Source organism: Anneissia japonica, unplaced genomic scaffold (genome assembly GCF_011630105.1).
Source record: "Anneissia japonica isolate Jap-2015-1 unplaced genomic scaffold, ASM1163010v1 scaffold2003_len1103335_cov173, whole genome shotgun sequence".
NCBI classification, from domain to species: domain Eukaryota; kingdom Metazoa; phylum Echinodermata; class Crinoidea; order Comatulida; family Comatulidae; genus Anneissia; species Anneissia japonica.
Genome location: NW_022758706.1, coordinates 789,432 through 807,300, shown reverse-complemented (window position 1 = coordinate 807,300; position 17,869 = coordinate 789,432). Strand labels below are relative to the sequence as shown.

General features: G+C 32.8%; 1 protein-coding gene and 1 long non-coding RNA gene across 2 annotated transcripts; one reads left to right on the top strand and one right to left on the bottom strand.

The window, feature by feature from the left end:
- Positions 1-246: 246 nt before the first annotated feature.
- On the top strand, positions 247-16,193 carry LOC117125371 (inositol-tetrakisphosphate 1-kinase-like). The gene is made up of 10 exons (XM_033271862.1): positions 247-497; positions 1,786-1,816; positions 3,981-4,106; positions 7,300-7,417; positions 7,842-7,934; positions 8,372-8,376; positions 10,234-10,393; positions 11,831-11,904; positions 12,252-12,420; positions 12,938-16,193. The coding sequence occupies exons 1-10, from the start codon at positions 421-423 to the stop codon at positions 13,267-13,269; spliced, it is 1,185 nt and encodes a 394-aa protein (XP_033127753.1). The 5' UTR covers positions 247-420; the 3' UTR covers positions 13,270-16,193.
- A 163-nt stretch (positions 16,194-16,356) lies between these two features.
- LOC117125362 lies at positions 16,357-17,869 on the bottom strand. The gene is made up of 2 exons (XR_004448109.1): positions 17,746-17,869; positions 16,357-17,042 (listed from the first exon to the last, which is right to left on the bottom strand). It is a non-coding gene; the product is annotated as an uncharacterized LOC117125362 (long non-coding RNA).

Genomic DNA, 17,869 nt, shown 5'->3' with positions numbered 1-17,869 from the left:
TATAGATTAGCCTATATGAACGGTATACGAAAATATATAAGAAAAGGAAATCCCCGTCCCCTGAACAGGGGTGTCCCAAAGGCCTGCCCGAAGGAGGGGTTCTACTGTAATAATATTATTATAAGTCTTTTTTTTAATGTAATTTATCGCACTAACATAGGCCTACTGACACTGTTTAAATTAGTTCTCAAGCTCAAGCTCCTATTAAACTTTTATTTGAATATGAGAGGGCGCACGACGAATATCAATCGAAAACACACGGACGTTTGTTGTTTCTCCCTATCAGCGAGCAACAAACGAAGGGCGTCGTCTACCCACGTCTCCTTCTTTTGATTTCGTTTGTCTAGCCTAGGCCCGGCTTAGCTGGGACTCTATGATCCAACTTGTGTACAGTAATTTCGTGTAAGGCCATCACAGAATATGAAGCGAATAGGATATTGGATGAGTGAGAAAAAACGGAAGAAGATCGATTTGAATCAAGTAGCAGAGCTTTGTAGGTAAGGAAGGCATGCTGTTTCTGAAGCTGGTGGTGGTAGCTAGCTAGGCCTAGCCTAGGCCCTAGTTTATAAGTTTATCGAGGCTATACAGATTACAGAAGGCGTTGGGATGAACTGAATCAGCTCATGTGGTGGCGTTGTTACATGTACAGTATTGTGATAGGTCTACGTAGAGTTTATTCATAATTCCCGAATACTCCTACCTGTAGTATATAAACCCTGGGAATTGGGTAGTTAGTGTAGGGTAAAGTAATGTGTAGGGTAAATAAAGTAAGGCCGCCCTAGGGCGAAACATTTCAATTCATTCTTTAACTTATTATTATTAGGGTTAGGCCCTTCTTAGGGCCTAATTAATTTGCAGAAATTCCATTTTTCAATTTTGGCAGTTCACGCAAAGGTTTTATTGATTTTTTATGTATATTTTTTTTGTATAATTATTTTCAGGTCGATGATCTTGTCTCCCCAGCCATAAAACTCCTGCCATTTCCTTTTCAGTTCTATTTAAGGTTTTTTGTAGGGCTACACAATGTTGCACAGTGTGTTGGATTTTTGTGGTTTTGTTGCATAAATTCTTGCTGTCACAAGGGCATCTTTACAATTTCAACTTAGTGAAGTGCAATGATGAAATGATATGAACATTTGAAATTAAAATAAGCAGTGTTCCAACATATTTACATCAGTTTATGCTGCACGTAACGAACTACAAATTATTAATTTTTTTTTAATGTGAAAATGAAGACAATAAGATGATAACAGCATGTAACCATAAAATTTGCTAAATTATAGGCTGTTGACCGCAATTAGGACTATTATTATTCATGAGCATCTATTGTTGGTGGATACCGATATGTAAGACTCAACCAATTATTGATTAATGCTTTATATGCTTCTATTCCATAATTTTATTCATTTGTTTGTGGAAGAATGAAAAAAAAAAAAACAATCATTTTCTTGACTACCGTTCACTGACTATCACTTGACTATCATTTTGCATTGAATCCATATCAATTACTAGCATAGGCTTTCTTTTTGATCAAACATTCCAACTGAAATTTTAATTTGATATTTCAAAATCGCACTCTTAAGCGGGAAAACAAAAAATCTATTTTAATGAATGCTATGAAAGAGGAACTAAACGATTAATATAAAAATACCTAATAGACGTTTGTTTTAGGATTAAAGGCATCACCCCTGTACAGCTAATTAAAAGATATTTTACATTTTTGCGCATGCTTAAAAAAATGTATTATAATTACTGTATGAGATTATATTATATTTTTTCTTGCAGGTTAGAAGGTGTCGATGCTGAAGCAAAATTGGTGAGTGATCATTTTTAAATTTTGTATAAAATTCATAATTTTTTTTAGAAATTGATATTCATTTTTTGATAGTAATTTACCTTAATGGTACTCAACATCATTTGGCCGTGACATCTACCAACATATACTAAGCAGATATGGCAGATTATCTGATGCATCATATTCATAATTAATTTATTTTTCCCTGGGGCTCCAGAATCATGAAAATAACAACAATTTAATAAACCCTAATCTGGTGGATTGTTAAAAATAAAATAAAATTGACTTTCATACAAACTCTGTAAAATACATTATTCCGAGGATTATTACCTTAAATTGAATGGTAGTTGAAGGTTTTCTTTTAGCTTTTAACAAATTAAATTGTCATTCTGATTGACTGTTATCATCAGACAAGATTGGAGTATAAATAATTATAATTTATTTTACTATGTCAAAACGGCTTAAATCCTATGACAATGAAAAATCACAGTGGCGGATTTAGGATTAGTAACTTATGTATACACAAGAAGCACAGCACACAAGACGAGTGACCAATTTTTTTTCATGGTAACCGAAGGGGGTGGCTAGCCACCCTATTCACCCTCCTAGGTCCTCCATTGAATCAAATGTTTTCAAATTTAATGTGAGTTAATTATGGATATTTTTGTTTGTACTCTATGTTTTGTAATAAGATTTTTGATGAATAGATTTAATAAAATATATAGCAGTATTTTTCCTTTTCCTTTCACCCCCAACCCCCTCCCCCACTCATATAAAGAAAAACCTTATTTTTTTCTGAAACCTCCATTTTTTCGTGGTGGCTCACAGTTTGCGAAGCAACGTATAAAAATGTCTTGCCTTACTACTTGTACACTAAGGCTATGTTCACACACACGGCGTAAGGCTGGCTTAAGCCTGGCGTAGCGTACGCCTTTGTGTGTGAACTAGGCGGTGGCGTTGTTAAAGCCACTCACTACGCCACGTCCTTGGCGTTATTAACGCTACCTGCAGACCCCAGATTAGCTAACGCCACTGAGCTAACGCCAGTGATGCTTGAATGATTTGACCTCATTTCAAGAGATTGACCAATCACGATTACAATATATTAGCTACTTTGGTCTCTTTTCTGTGCTCTCTATAAATGAAATGGTAAAGGGGTTCCTTTTTTATTGCATTTTACTTAGTTATAATGTATATGATTTATTGATTGTGTTTTGTAAGATATTTTAACCATTTAGACTGTCTAATAAAACATGCAACATCAACAATGCTAGCTGAAACCAAAGTGCTATAGCCTTCAAAACTGAAGTTTGCACTAATCTGGAAGAAGAAGGGAAAAATCAAAAGTAAAATTGTTCATTTAAAATACAATAATCATATAAGTTCAATTCGAACAATTCACAGATTTAAAAGTTTTCATGATGCACTGTTAATTTTACTACTGTTAACACGTACCGTACATTTTTTAAAACTGAAAACTATTCCACTCCACATAGGCCTATATTACTGCTAGTTTAACGAACGCCGTTTGTGTGAACACTTTGGAATTTTAATCCGTGGACTAGCATACGCCTGGCGTAAGCCACGCCAGTCTTACGCCGTGTGTGTGAACATAGCCTTAATGTTGTACAATATTTATTATTTGCCTATAATAGGGCCATGAGAAGACTGGTTTTTAGAGTCCCTGAAGGTTAATTCTATTTTGATGACATTGAGATGTGAAAAGCTCTAATGGGCTACAGTTGATTTTGTTTGTGTGTGTTGCACCACATGGTTGCACAAGGTTTTATTTTTTTCAAGGCCAACATGCAGAGTACGAAGTAAACAATCATAAAATACATAAAAACATAAAGAAAACCATATTAAAACCATGAAAGTCAAAAATACCAGAAATGACTCTATTACAGCCTTAATAGAGATAATACTGTATGTGGACAAATTGTGTGGACTAATTGTGCCCATACAATTGTAGCGGTACTTTTAAAGCAAGTTTAATCTAGCAGTGCTCTAACTTCCAAGCACACAGAGCTAACACATTGAAAAAAAAAATAATGCCTTTCTCTTAAAAATGAAAACAGTGCATCGACTTTGTGTAGTGTTCCCAGTGACAATCAGATATTTGGTGTTAATCTTTTAAATAGTATATTCTTATTCTTACTCATCTTCTTGAATTTTTTTTTTCCAGATTTCTTTGGAACATGATTTAGAGGAACAAGGACCCTTTGATGTGATCCTGCACAAGGCAACAGACATATTAGTTCTAGCAGAAGATGGCGATGAAGATGCAGCTGCCGCTATGCGTAATTGGGAGGTAAATTTTCTGATTTAGAATTTGACATTTCTTTGTCACTCAGATGATTTGGTTTTGTGCAAAATTAATATACATTAGAATTATTTCCACCAATGCCTGAGACTGGTGATAGTCTGAAGGGATCGTCACTAAAAATGATCTGTTGCACACGTGTCGTTGTATTGCCTTTTCCATAGAAACGCGTCGGCTGACGACCGTCGGGCACAAGGTGCCCAGCTTAAGAGCTTAAAATTGATTGCTGATTGAACAAGAGTGACCACTCACCGGTCTGCGCGTTCCTCCATGTTTAAGTACCGTATAGGCGCAAGTTATTATATTAGGGTTTTTTGGCTGAGCTAATAAGATAGATATTTTTTAATAATTAGGATGTTTATTTGTACAAAAAAATTATTCTTTAGAATGTTCATTTCTACAAAGTTAAAATATCTTAAAATTGAAAAAAAATTAATTTCTTAAAAAAAAAAAAATTGAATATCAATATGCGATCCTTAAGTTCTTTAGAACACATCCCCAACTGACCGCGCCATCCATGCGACGTGCCCTATTAGTGTAATGGCAGTAATGTACAGCCCTTGCTGAAACCTCTGTTGGTCCAACTTAAAAAAAGGGCGGCGAATGTTTGTGGGATATCACCTCTAGCTTGTTTGTTGGAAATCACCTCTAGTTTATGTGTACAAAATTTCTTGCACGTCTGTTCAAAACTGGCGATGCTGGACGCTTTTAAAGTTTTGGTAACAAAGACAAGAACAAGTACAGCAGTGAGGCTCTGCGGTCAGGGCCTTGCGCGGACCCTAAAGGACTGAACTTTGGTTTTGGTTTGGTTTCAATATAAAGCCATCCTGTTAGCTACTTAGCCTAGTAAAAATGAGTGAAAAGTACAGTATTTTGGAGACAACATGGCAATTACAGTAGTACTGTAATGAGCTTACAAGAGCTTCCTTCTATCTTGTGAATAATACAGATATTAGCTTACTTCTACCATGCTTCTACTCTTCAGGAAACTTAGCCGTCACAAATCTTTTTAAGAGACAGCAAGGGAAACAGTGCTTTAGCTTTATGTGAACAATTACGGTACTATAGTCCATCACAACTAATAACCTTATGTTATTTATTTTATTTCAATTCGCATTCAACAGCGGGTGTCTCGCCACTTACAGAATGGAAACAAAAAACAGATACAAATAAACAGATACAAATAATTTAAATAGTCACAATGATAACAAAACTTACTCTAGTATATGTAAAATACATTTGATCTTTTTAAAGAAGATCAAATGTATTTTATGTTTAGATTTGGAAGATGGCCTGAGACTGCACTGTCATCTAACAACAGGAGAGATTATCCAGTGGGTAGGTTCAGGAACGTATGGATTGCACTGGAGATGTATGTAAAATGATAGAAAACAAATTAAGTTAACATTAATGTATAAAACATATCATCAGCTATAATATCTTCCTACTTTAAAGAACTGTCTTTATTTCCGTATTTACATACAAACACCAAGTTTTAATATAAACATTGCAATATTTATAGAGTAGGTAGTTTGTATTGTTGAGTACAGGTACTGTATTATAAACAAATAACTTCTGCTTGTTTTTGTATTTTTTGGTATTTATGCCGTAAAAATGTTGTGACCTTAGCCGCCGACCATTGTGGCGCTGAGGTGGTCGTCTCTGGAATCTCCATTTGTAAAATCCATTCCTGGGCCCCCTCTGTTTTAAATGGTTTCCTGAAGCAATTGCACATCTGATATGGTTGTCAATGGAATTAACAATGCAGTTCCAATTCATTATATATACCAATACAATATGCACAGTACTTTTCAATTGCATTTTTTTTTATCAAATTGTGTTTTTTATCTAAATCTGGAGGCATTTTTAATAACCTTGAGTTTCTATTATATTTTTTTTAATTTGAAAATCATTTCTTTAGTCTTGTTAGCATTAAATTAAGTAATTTTCCTTACTCCATACCTCAAAAACACATCCCTGTTTATGAAAAATATCTCATTTCATAGAAAAAAAATGTGCCTAGTCAATTTCAAATAAGTTGGTAAAGTTTGAATGTGAACTATTTCTGTTTGTTACTGACCTTGTCATACATTTTTCTGAACCCACTGCTAAACCCTTGACCTTTTACAGACCCCTGGATATTGAGAACTAATTCTCTAAACTTAGCACACATTCTTGCAGTCTATCCTTGAGCCAAGTGATCAGACTTCTGAGCACTAATATTAAAGCCAGGCTCCTGAGGAAGAAAAAATTGAAAAAACTTTGGTTTTGGTTTGGTTTCAATATAAAGCCATACTGTAAGCTACTTAGCCTAGTAAAAATGAGTGAAAAGTACAGTGTTTTGGAGATAACATGGTAATTACAGTAGTACTGTAATGAGCTTACAAGAGCTTCCTTCTATCTTGTGAATAATACAGATATTAGCTTACTTCTACCATGCTTCTACTCTTCAGGAAACTTAGCCTTCACAAATCTTTTTAAGAGACAGCAAGGGTAACAATGCTTTAGCTTTATGTGAACAATTACGGTACTATAGTCCATCACAACTAATGACCTTATGTTATTTATTTTTGAACTGGTTTTCTAAGACACTAAAAGTGTGTTTGGTGAAAAACGGTTAATGAGATAGATTTTTGAATATTTAAAAAGGGGTGGGTGGGGGGAGAAGGGGCATAACCACCCTTTTTCAACCAGTTTATAAATATTTAAAAAATCTATCTCATTAACTGTTCCTAAGTTTTTTCGTGAAACAGCTTTTCGTCTGTTAGAAAAATCAGTTGCACAACATACCAACAAATTTGTTTTCCCTCTGGAGCCTGACTTTAAAGTAATAAGTACTATCTCAAGTATTGCAGTATTTTATAACTGCACTTCAATACATTGTATTGTACGACCACCACTGTTAGTTCTCATACATAGATAAACTATACTGTACTATTTGTCATTAAATTAAGATCGAATACAAGTTCGAAGCTTCAGAAAGAATGTAGAGATTTTATGATGATCAAAAGATCCACATTGCATTCTGTAAATATGAATCTACTCTAATTTGGTTGTATTTTTTTTTTGTATTTTTACTTGATTTGTGGGAAAAATGATCAGTAATTGAATATTAATCAGTTTTTTAAAAACCAAAAGGTAAAAAAAATCTTGTTTCTCTTTTTTCCCCCTTGCTTTGTAGGCTTACACATCCCGTCACCCCTCAGTACTTGTGCTTGACCCGCTTGATAGCGTCGTACAGCTCATTGACCGGCCTAGCACATACAGCATTCTTCAGCAGACCCTTGGCTGCTTACAGGGTACGGTTACTTTCACGGGTCGTTCACAATTATCAAAATTTTTACAAGTGTACAAACAGTACGCGGGGCGGAGGCGGGGGTGGGTTAGAACATTTTGTACACTTTAATATATGCATGAAAATAGTTGATTTAAAATAACCTGAAATATTAAAAATAATTTCTTTTTATGACCAATTATAATGCAACCAGGATATAAAAAAACTTTTATTCAACCAAGTACGTTACTTTGAATGGAGAATGGTTTTGCAAAATCAATATTTTTTATGTACGCTTTTAGAGGTGGGTGTTGAAAAAGAGTACTGATTTTACACTTGCGAAAATGTTGACAATTGTGAACGACCCCTTAATATTGTTTTACAAATTCATTTATATGGATAATAAAATTTTATGTTTATAATACTGTTTTTAAACTCTTCTTCGCCAGATGTTGAAACGCCAACTTTTGTTGAATTAACTAAAGATGATTTGGATACGAATCTTACGCTGTTACGGGATGCTGGTGTTAGGTTTCCTTTTGGTAAGCAAGGAATTAATGACTTACGCATTATGACCTTTTTTATGTTGATAATTATTATATGCACCAATTTGCCTGCATTTTCAAGTTTAATTACATACCAGCATATTAAATAGCAGACTGTTTCTGACTATTAAAAGTGTTATATAAGATATAGGATTATTTTGACTTCTTAGATTAGAGTGCTGTGGGCAGTATAAGGTACAGTAGCTGATTTTTGTGAATAATGCGGTGTACGGTAAGAATGGCCCCGGAAAAAATGGCCCAGGAAATAATGGCCCCAGAAAAAATGGCCCCGGAAAAAATGGCCCCGGTAAAAATGGCCCCTAATGACAAGTAGGTAAAAATGGCCCCCAATATTAAAATTCTGTATAAAAACTGCTTTTTTTTTTGTATTTTTAAACTGAAATAATTCAATTTTTATAAAGAATCTAACTAAGATCAAGTAAGTTCATGATGAATAAAAAGAGTAGCCGCGTTAGTCTTATGTACAACAAGATAAAATGAATGAGAGCAGCATTTTTAAGACTAACAGAACAAAATTTGTTCTCGAGCTTTCATCCACACAGTGGACTTCTTCAGGAGACTGTATAAATGAGATAAAAAAAAACAGCTATAATATACAATAGAGATAATAGGGGAGGTCCTATAACAACAGAGTATGCAAATGTGTTGGATAAAGCACTATGGCTAGTCTGCCAGAAATAATCAATCCTAATAAACAAAATTAAAAGAACAAAAGACCCATGATAAGAAACTGTGGGAAATAGCATAAAACATGTTAAAGTCATTACATAAGAAAAAGCAATCGCATCTAATCAGATGTGAAATAAATAATATAAATAATATATCAAATCTATAAACTACAGTATTTATAAAAACCAAGAAATAAACTTGCACTGTGTGGATGAAAACTCGAGAATAAATTTTATTCTATTAGCCTTAAAAGTGCTGCTCTCATTCATTTTTTTATCAAGTAAATTGCCATTTCTATTTTGCTTTTTTGCACTTAGAAATAGAAATAACTTAATAAAAATTAATAATAATATTTTTTTTTAAAATAAAACATCAATTAAATTGCTATTTAGATTTCCTTTTTTGCAGTTAAATAATAGTAACATCTTAGTAAATTAAAAAAAAATAATAATTATAATAATACTAATAATGATTATTAACAACTTAAAAACAAAAATAATAATAGCAATAGAATAAAATTATTATAATGATAATTATTATTATTACTATTATTATTACTATTATTATTACTATTATTATTTATTATTATTATTATTATTATTATTGTTATTATTAAATTATTATTATTATTATTACATTAATTATTATAAAACAATATTGTTTCACAGAAGCAAAATCACAATTTTTCAGAAATTCAGTCTGGGTATTAGTAAACCCCCACAAACAATCCATTGTTTGTGGGTACTAGTAAACCCCCACAAACAATGGATTGATATGAACGTCAATTATTTTTAAGAGTCCTACAATCATATTAACAGGGTTTGAATGAGGTTCATGTTTGGAGGTTTATGGTGTATTTGCAAGTATTTTTTATTTAAAAAGTCAACATTTTAACAAAAAAAAAAGTGGGATTTACCAAATACCATTTAACCATACCATAATTACCCTACCCTCACAATTACACTCCATTTTAATTCTTAGCATAATTGCTATACAGTATTTACAAAAATAGAGTACTGACTTATATCTCAGTTAAATTGTGGCGACCAATAGTTTCTGACCCAGTAGTAGGAACTTGGATTTAGTTGGGGAATAACAAAATAAGTACGCAATTTTGTATGCGCACAAACTAAATTAATTGCTTATATTTTTGTATTCGTAATTATTCAGTTACTAAAATAAATAATTAAGAATACTTCTTTGAAGTAACCCTAGAAAGAACATATTGATGGTTTGTCTTGTACAGGTTAGTTTATCTTTGAGGCTGATTTTCTCAAAACGTGGTTCTTATACACCTAAACTTTAAATGCTCACATCTCTGGATTTACTTATAGTAGGGAAGCCATTCATAGACCAAATGAAAGCTTATAATGTGATCTACCTAACTATAACATAAACTCAATTTTTGAATTTCTAACCATGAGACTCATTTTGTGGACAGACCTCACATATTTGTTATTAGCAATCTCTTGCCTGTGAGTATAAATAAATTTTACAAAGTAAATATACAACAGAACTGCTCAAAATTCCTGTTGTAATGTAAGTTGAGTAAACATGCAATGCTTCAAATATAATTAATAAATGATTAATGTTGCTTTTCTTACAGATGTCTATAATATTCAATGAATCTGGTCTAAAAGACGTAAATCCACCTTGTGTTGCTCAAACATTCATCAATCACAATGCAGTTCTACACAAAATATTTATCCTGGGTGATAAACACTTCATTGTACAGCGACCCTCTCTAAAAAACTTTTCTGATAAAGGTTGGTATTGAGCTAAATAAAATATCTTTCCTCATTAGAATTTTTTTTTTCAAATTTTCAAATTCAGATATCTAAAAACATACTTTAGAGAAAACAAAACAACTGATACATTTTTGTTTGGTTCTTCTATCAATTCTGAAAAAAAGCATTACAAAATATGCCTTAAAAATATTTAAACTAATGCAAATCACCTCAAAACATTTTTTATCAAAAAATACACATATTAAATTTATCAGAAACATTGAAACCCAATTTTTGTCAAAACATCACTTCATATATATTTTTTGGAATATCTCAAATTGACCTGGCATACAACAATACTCATTCTGTCATCACACCACATATTCTTTTCAAGAAATTATATCATGAAGACACAGTGGGTCAAACCTTAAATATTTATGATATTTTGAATATTCTAGAGTTAAAAAATAAATTTAGTGCTACTAAAGCCAACATGAGTTGTTTATTTACCCTGTTTACTCTGACAATAAGAAAATTATTTCAGGTAAGTATGGCACAATAAATGGCCCTAAGTAATATATACATTGCAATGATAGCAAATGCTATGAGAATTAGGTCTAATAAATTGTCACATGTTATTGTCAATTGTGATGCTAGAGTGGTCATTGTTGAGTTCATTACAATGGTGCACAGGAATTAAGTATTAAAAATTCACAAATCAATATTTGACCTCATTGAATTACTAACGCCTGCAGACTGTCAACAGACTCTGTTAGGAACGTAATGAAAATAAAGTATGGCCGAGTGTGAAGTTCCTCTCAATTATGTAAATTATAATGGTCTGTTTCAATATATTAAAATTAATTATTTTAGTATATGACATGCCCTAACCATAATCAGTGACCAAAACCGGAAAATTAGTTTTTAATATAAAATTCATACTCTCCAAATTACAAGCATTAGAATTTTATGTCATTTACTGGAATTGACTTTCTATTGACAAAGTTGGCAAGCATCATTTGGTCTTCAATCACATTAATTTTCCTTGCCAATGTATAAATAAATATAACATTTCTGTTAAAGGCTGAATTTTGATAGTAAAATCAACCTGATATAAACATAAAATGTAGTGTAAATACAGCAAACTGTCCAAATATAATGCAGTGTAACAAAAACAACTAAACAAATTAGAATAGCACAAGGAAAATAGCATCCAGTCACAACAAGTTTAATTGAAGTAATAGAGCATGGAACTTATATTTAATTAATTCTTATTGATTCCGATTTGGGGCACACTTAACAATAATATTAACAGAGGGTAGAATGCTTTAAAAAAATATTGCTCATGAGGGTAGTGTTAATTTATATTATCTTTAGTTTGATTGATTGATGTTGTTGCTAAATCTTGTATTGATAAATATGATTCTTGAACAATGTTGTAAAGATCTTTTGGTTTTTTTTTTCTTTAATTTCCAGACTCAACCTTAGAAACAATCTTTTTTAATAGCCATGATGTGTCAAAACCAGACTCTGCGTCTTTTCTTAACAAGGTAAGCTTCCTTTTGGAAGCAGGTTTTTGTTATTGGCCAATTTTTCACCAGCCTCACCAGGGTTATTGATTTTAGACTAAGCAAAAATAAACTTTTGTTGCCCAACCCTAACCTACCCACGATCTTGCAATATTGGGTTAGGATTTTTTTCTCCATCAAAAATAATTTGCTTTTTTTTTTTTTTATCAAAGAGGAACCCAAAATACTTGTATACTGTACTGCCTAAAAAGGCCACTTTACAAGCGTTAATTAACATACGATACCAGTGGACGCACACCCCTCCAAAAATTACTGATATTTTGCAGCATATTTTTCTTATTAAGCCACCGTGTTTCATCTGATTTTAGCTTGATGCTAGTGATCGTAATTCTTCTGGTATAGCACCTTGTGAGAAGACAATAAACAAACTGGTAGAGAAGATATGTAGTCAATTAAATAGCACCCTCATCGGCATCGATATCATCATTGAAAACGAGACAGGTGTTCATTATATCATTGATGTTAATGCATTCCCAAGTAAGTATTTTTTCTTCATTCATTGTTCAACTAAACAAAATTTAAAGTTTGTTCTTACACTCAAAAATTCTAACATAACGAGAGTATGGGATTCATCACAGCCAACTATACACAGACAAAAATTGACATATTAAAATACAATATTATCATAATATACATGATAAGTTAAACATCACATAAATAGCGAGAAGATAGATATTTGTAACAGGGTATTATGTTCATTTCAATGGGAGATTGGAACTGTCTTATTTCACCTAATTTTATTTTATGCATGGAGATACCCATGGGCACAGACTACCGGGAGATAATTGTTATTAGAGTATAAAAACATGCAAATATCATGAATTTGCGGGAGATTCGTTGTTTTCCAGGAACTTCTTTATTGCTTACAGGAGTGCGGGAAGCCGTCCCAATTTTCAGGTTTCCCATGACTTGGAATTGGGGTCCCAGCACTTCAAGTCTATTCGTAAATGCTTTTAATGTACTAATTTTGATTTTCATTTCTTCTTGAAACTAGGTTATGAAGGTGTCCCAAATATTCTGCAGCTGTTAGCTAGTTACATTGTAGAGCAATTGTCTAGCTCCCCAAAAGGCGAACGACCGCAACATACGCAAGAAAATGGCTTCAGTAAGAAGTTAATTACCAATGCAAAGGGCATTATTAAAAATGGTCTATCTATAGACTCTAAGAAGAACGGTTTAACAACGGAAACCAGGAACCAAGAATTAGCAAACAGTCTTTCTATTGATTCCATGAACCAAACCAATGCTAGGAACCATAGTTTGGTAAACAGTCATATGACCACAGATACCAGGAACCAAGGTCTGGTAAATGGAGTTTATTTATGAGTTGGAACCACACACCATTCTTGGTAACAATTTGTATAATAGATTAATGGTACAGCTAGATTATTATTTAGCATTTTATTTGTTTGATAAAATTTTGCTAATTTTTTATGGTAATGCATTTAGCTTGGTAGTAATCTATCCCTCTTCCCTGCTAGTATATAAATAACCTCACCATATACTTGAAACTCCACCAGATATCCGCTATAATGGGAGAATTTTTTTTAAAGGTAGTAAAATATTTATGAATATATTTACCAAAAAATTACCAAATCTTGGTTTATTCATGCTACAAAATTGGAACTGTAAAATTTTCCATTTGCAAGTGTGTAGGGTTGTAGAAGATTGAGAAAGCATTAATTGCAAAAGTTGTGAATTCTGCAATTGATCAAAACATAACCCAAAGCTTTTGTCATATATCTGTTTTTGCTAAAGGCAATTTTTTTAAAAATAAAAGCTAGCTGTCAGTAGATAATGTTTTTACAACATTTTCAGGGTTGTAGCGCAAGCATTTTCTAAACATTTTTTTTTTCATCCCACAATATTGTTGTAACTATGGAGATCTTATTCAATATGTTTTACCTTGAAACTGTTTAAAAAAAAAATCACATTAGTAAATTCTTAGTCCCATAAAAATATTTTCACCGTCATATGAACATTCCTATTACCATGTATCTCCATTATCATAAAACTATCATCACCATGGCAATATTTTTACATCACCATAGAAACATTCTTATCACCATAGAGATATATTGTTATATAGAAACATTACTGTATAATGGAAAGATAGATATCATTTGTTGTTATATCTGTACATCACCCTACTGACCAAAAACCCATATGTAGGTGAAAGTTCCTTCATCTTAAATCCGAGGCATGTTTTAATATTGGTGATGTCATCTTGACTTTATAATGGTGCTTTCTTTCTCCACCTTAACAATGTGTATCTGTAAATATAATGTTTGTATTATGTTGCTGTTTATAATGTTATCATTTGTCTTTCTATCAGGGTTACTTGGATACAAGTTTGCTAATTCTAAAAATAAACACAAATATAATCTTTACAACAAAAAAACCTATCATTTTGTCCAATTTAGTTGAGATAATTTTAATAATTTCTAATACCTGATTCACACAAGACAAAATGTTATATGGTATGTATGGTATGCACAATCTGCAACATCGTAGAGGCCTGTAAAACTCAGCATTCAGCATAGCATAAATCTGTTTGCATATTTCGGTTTTGAATAACTAGGTGTTTCGCTTGGCGGTATAACCAGTCTTCAAAGCGTAAATTCATCCTTCCTGTCCTGCCTCTTCTCTAAACTGCACGGCAGTAAAAAGGTACAAATCAGAATATTGCAATATTTTGCTTTGAAATTTTGTGTTAATAGTGAGTTGTCTTATTTTATGATTTGTTGTCAGGTAGAATCTGTACATTTATAAAGTGTAGTTTATCATCCAGTCTATCTTTACTGTCCAACTTTCAGCAATGTTACTGTTGTGTGGAGACAACAAGTTTGTCTTATGTGAAGCAGGTATAAGTTTCTGTTTCAAGAAGAATACACCATATAATATTGGTGCATTATTTACATGTTTGTGAAATGTAGAATCTGTGGCCAGTGGCGTATGTAGAAGTCTTGAAATGGGGGTGCTGATAGAGGGCGCGATGGTGAAGTAGGGGGCTTGATGATCAGTTGAGGGGCACTAATTCGCAAAATAAGGTTAGTTTTAACTACTTGACCATTATATTTGGTGGGACAACTGGGGAGCGCGAGTAATTTTTGGAGGGACGTGTCCACACCTAGATCCGTCTCTGGCGGTAGCGCACCAGTTGTGGCTTGGAATCTCAACCTTGAGGTGAGGTGTTCAAAATTCTCGCTGTGCAAGTTGCTTGTGTCCATGAGCAAGGCACTTTATGTAGGTATATCTCTCTCTACTCAGAAGTATAAATGGGTACCTGGTAGGATATTGTGGCATTGAATGTACTAGTTTTGTGCGCTGAGTACAAGTGCAAGACTAGGTATACTCCCCAGGAAGCAGAGAAGGTTGCATTTTGTGCTGGTTTGCCATAGCATGTTTTCCAGTGACTAGGGGTAAAAACACTCAGCGCCTTTGATCATTTAATTTAGAATGTGCTCTATATAAATGTTTGGCATTATTATTAAATAAGACGTTTCTCCATTGCTACCTATCTGCCACCATGATCAAGGTTACGTTTAATATTTTTTACAAATTTTCCATACTACTACAGTGCATGCTTCAATTCTCTCTTTAGTATTTGGGGGGGGGGGAATTTACCTGTTTATATTTTAACATGATTTTCAAGAGCCCAAGATATAGGATTTAGACAGCTGATTAAAATGTTTAAAGTAAATTATTGTACAGTAGTGAAAATACAGTAGATGAGAGGTGAGGTGGGGATTTCATTCTAATATTTATCAATTTATTAAGGGTTTAAGATCAATTCTCATCTGTTTTATAATGTAGTGCATATGCTTTTACTTGCTTGACTTTCAAAAGCAGATTATAAAAATAATATTTCCTCACATTAGATATCATTAGGGTAACCTTATATTTGATTTTTTAATTTTTTTAAATGAAATTTGTTTTAAGTAACTTCTTTGATACAGATGAAATAGCCTAATGTTTTAAAATTGGTATTGCCTTTGACTATTTTTTTACACTATTTATTTATTATTCATCTATTGTATTAGGCATGTACTTTTAAGAAACAATGAATTTTAGACCTAGACTAATTGCAATTACCCCCTTAAACCCTCCATCTTGATGCTATCACCTAAATTTCTATGTCTTTGTGTTCCATATAATTTTCTCATTGGGTGATCAAGGATCACAGGTGGTGTTGACTCATTATGTGTGGAGGCAATATATTTCAGATATGGTACCTTAACATTATGACTTATTAAACAAAGGGTATTTGAATACCACTACAGATTAGGTATTATGACTTATAGTTGACATATCTGTAAGATTTATTTTGTTAATATTCAAATGTTTTAACTGTTATAATACAGTAGTACAATACTGTATTTACAAATTTCATTTGTTTGGTTTCCAACATTGTTTTTAACACTGCCTGTTTTTTGTTATCTTAGCTCAGGATGCTAATCGTATATGTTATTGTTTTCAATAAAAGAACATGTTTGTTTGCATATACAGTATTGTTGGCTTATTACTGTACCTTCTCAACCAAGAAGCAAAATAATAAATGTATACCACGATAAAACACAACATAGGAACAGATATTTCAGACCATAAACTTTTTAATACTGCCAGTTATATGGATGATTTCAGTATTGTTTAGACCCTACCTAATATATGTAGCAATACACAATTCACCTTTTAAAAATACTAATTTAAAATTACTTCAACCAGATCTATTTCTATAAAATCTTTTTACAAATTGTATTTTATCAGTAATTCAATTGAATTTTTCATCAAAATTTACCTAAAATGCATATAAAAATACTATTTAAGATTATAAAACTTTAAGACGTCTTCATCTTAGTGGTTATATTAAAAACACTGTATTCGTGAAAACATAACCAGCATGCATCATTTATACAAAACTTGCGCAGTGCCTACTGTAGTTGATAAATTCCAACACTCATGTCTTCAGGAGATCAGAGAATTTTTCGACAGCAAGAATAACTTTATTGTTAATGACTGGTGGGGCGTAGGAGCAGATAATGGAGCCAGTTGGAACCCTGCAGATGACAAGGCCAGCCTCACTGCTTTTGGCATACAAACTATCAAAGGAAGAGAGATAAAATAAAACCTTCACAAGAATTTGAATGTCTTCAAGAAACAATTACATACAGTAGCTCTGCATGAAAAAGTACATTAGGTTAAAAAAAAGGAGCAAACTCCTAGATTTTCAACATTTTGGGTCAGTCAGAAAGTTGACACAATTTTTTTTTATTTGGCTTATGAAAATGCCACTCAAATTTAACAAGTTGACTGCCAGATCTTTTTTTAGGTTTTTTACCGTGTGCCAAAATTACAAACATACTTTCTTACATACTCATCGAAATGGTGTCTAATAAATTGGCAGTACAACATTAGGGGACAAGTAAATTCGTTGCTGGCAATGAGGCAGTACTTTCTATAGCCTTTGCCAAGCATGAGGTCTCTCATCAGCTTTTTGCCTTGGTTGGTATATGTTCAGAGGGTGCCCCCACTTATGCAATATTTTGTACTGCCGGCAACATAACACAACAAACATACATTATTTGAACATTATTGTCTCGGTGCATCTTCCCCAAACTATAGGCTGTTCAGATCTGCAGTTTTACAATGTATAATAATGAAGTAATAAACACTAGAATGTTACCACGGTTTTGACGAGTATAGTCGTCCCTAGAGCCCTCAGCAAACACCCTGTGGGACATAAACTCGTCTCTGGCAGCGAATGGGTTAAGGCGATAAACAAGACAATGAATAATACACTACCTGCTGGGTGTGTTGTTGTAAACATAAAACATGGTTTTACTACTACCAGCGCCATTGACAGCCAACTCAAATTTATCAAATTGCAATTCCTGTCTGGAGCTCTTAATGATACCATGCAGTTGCT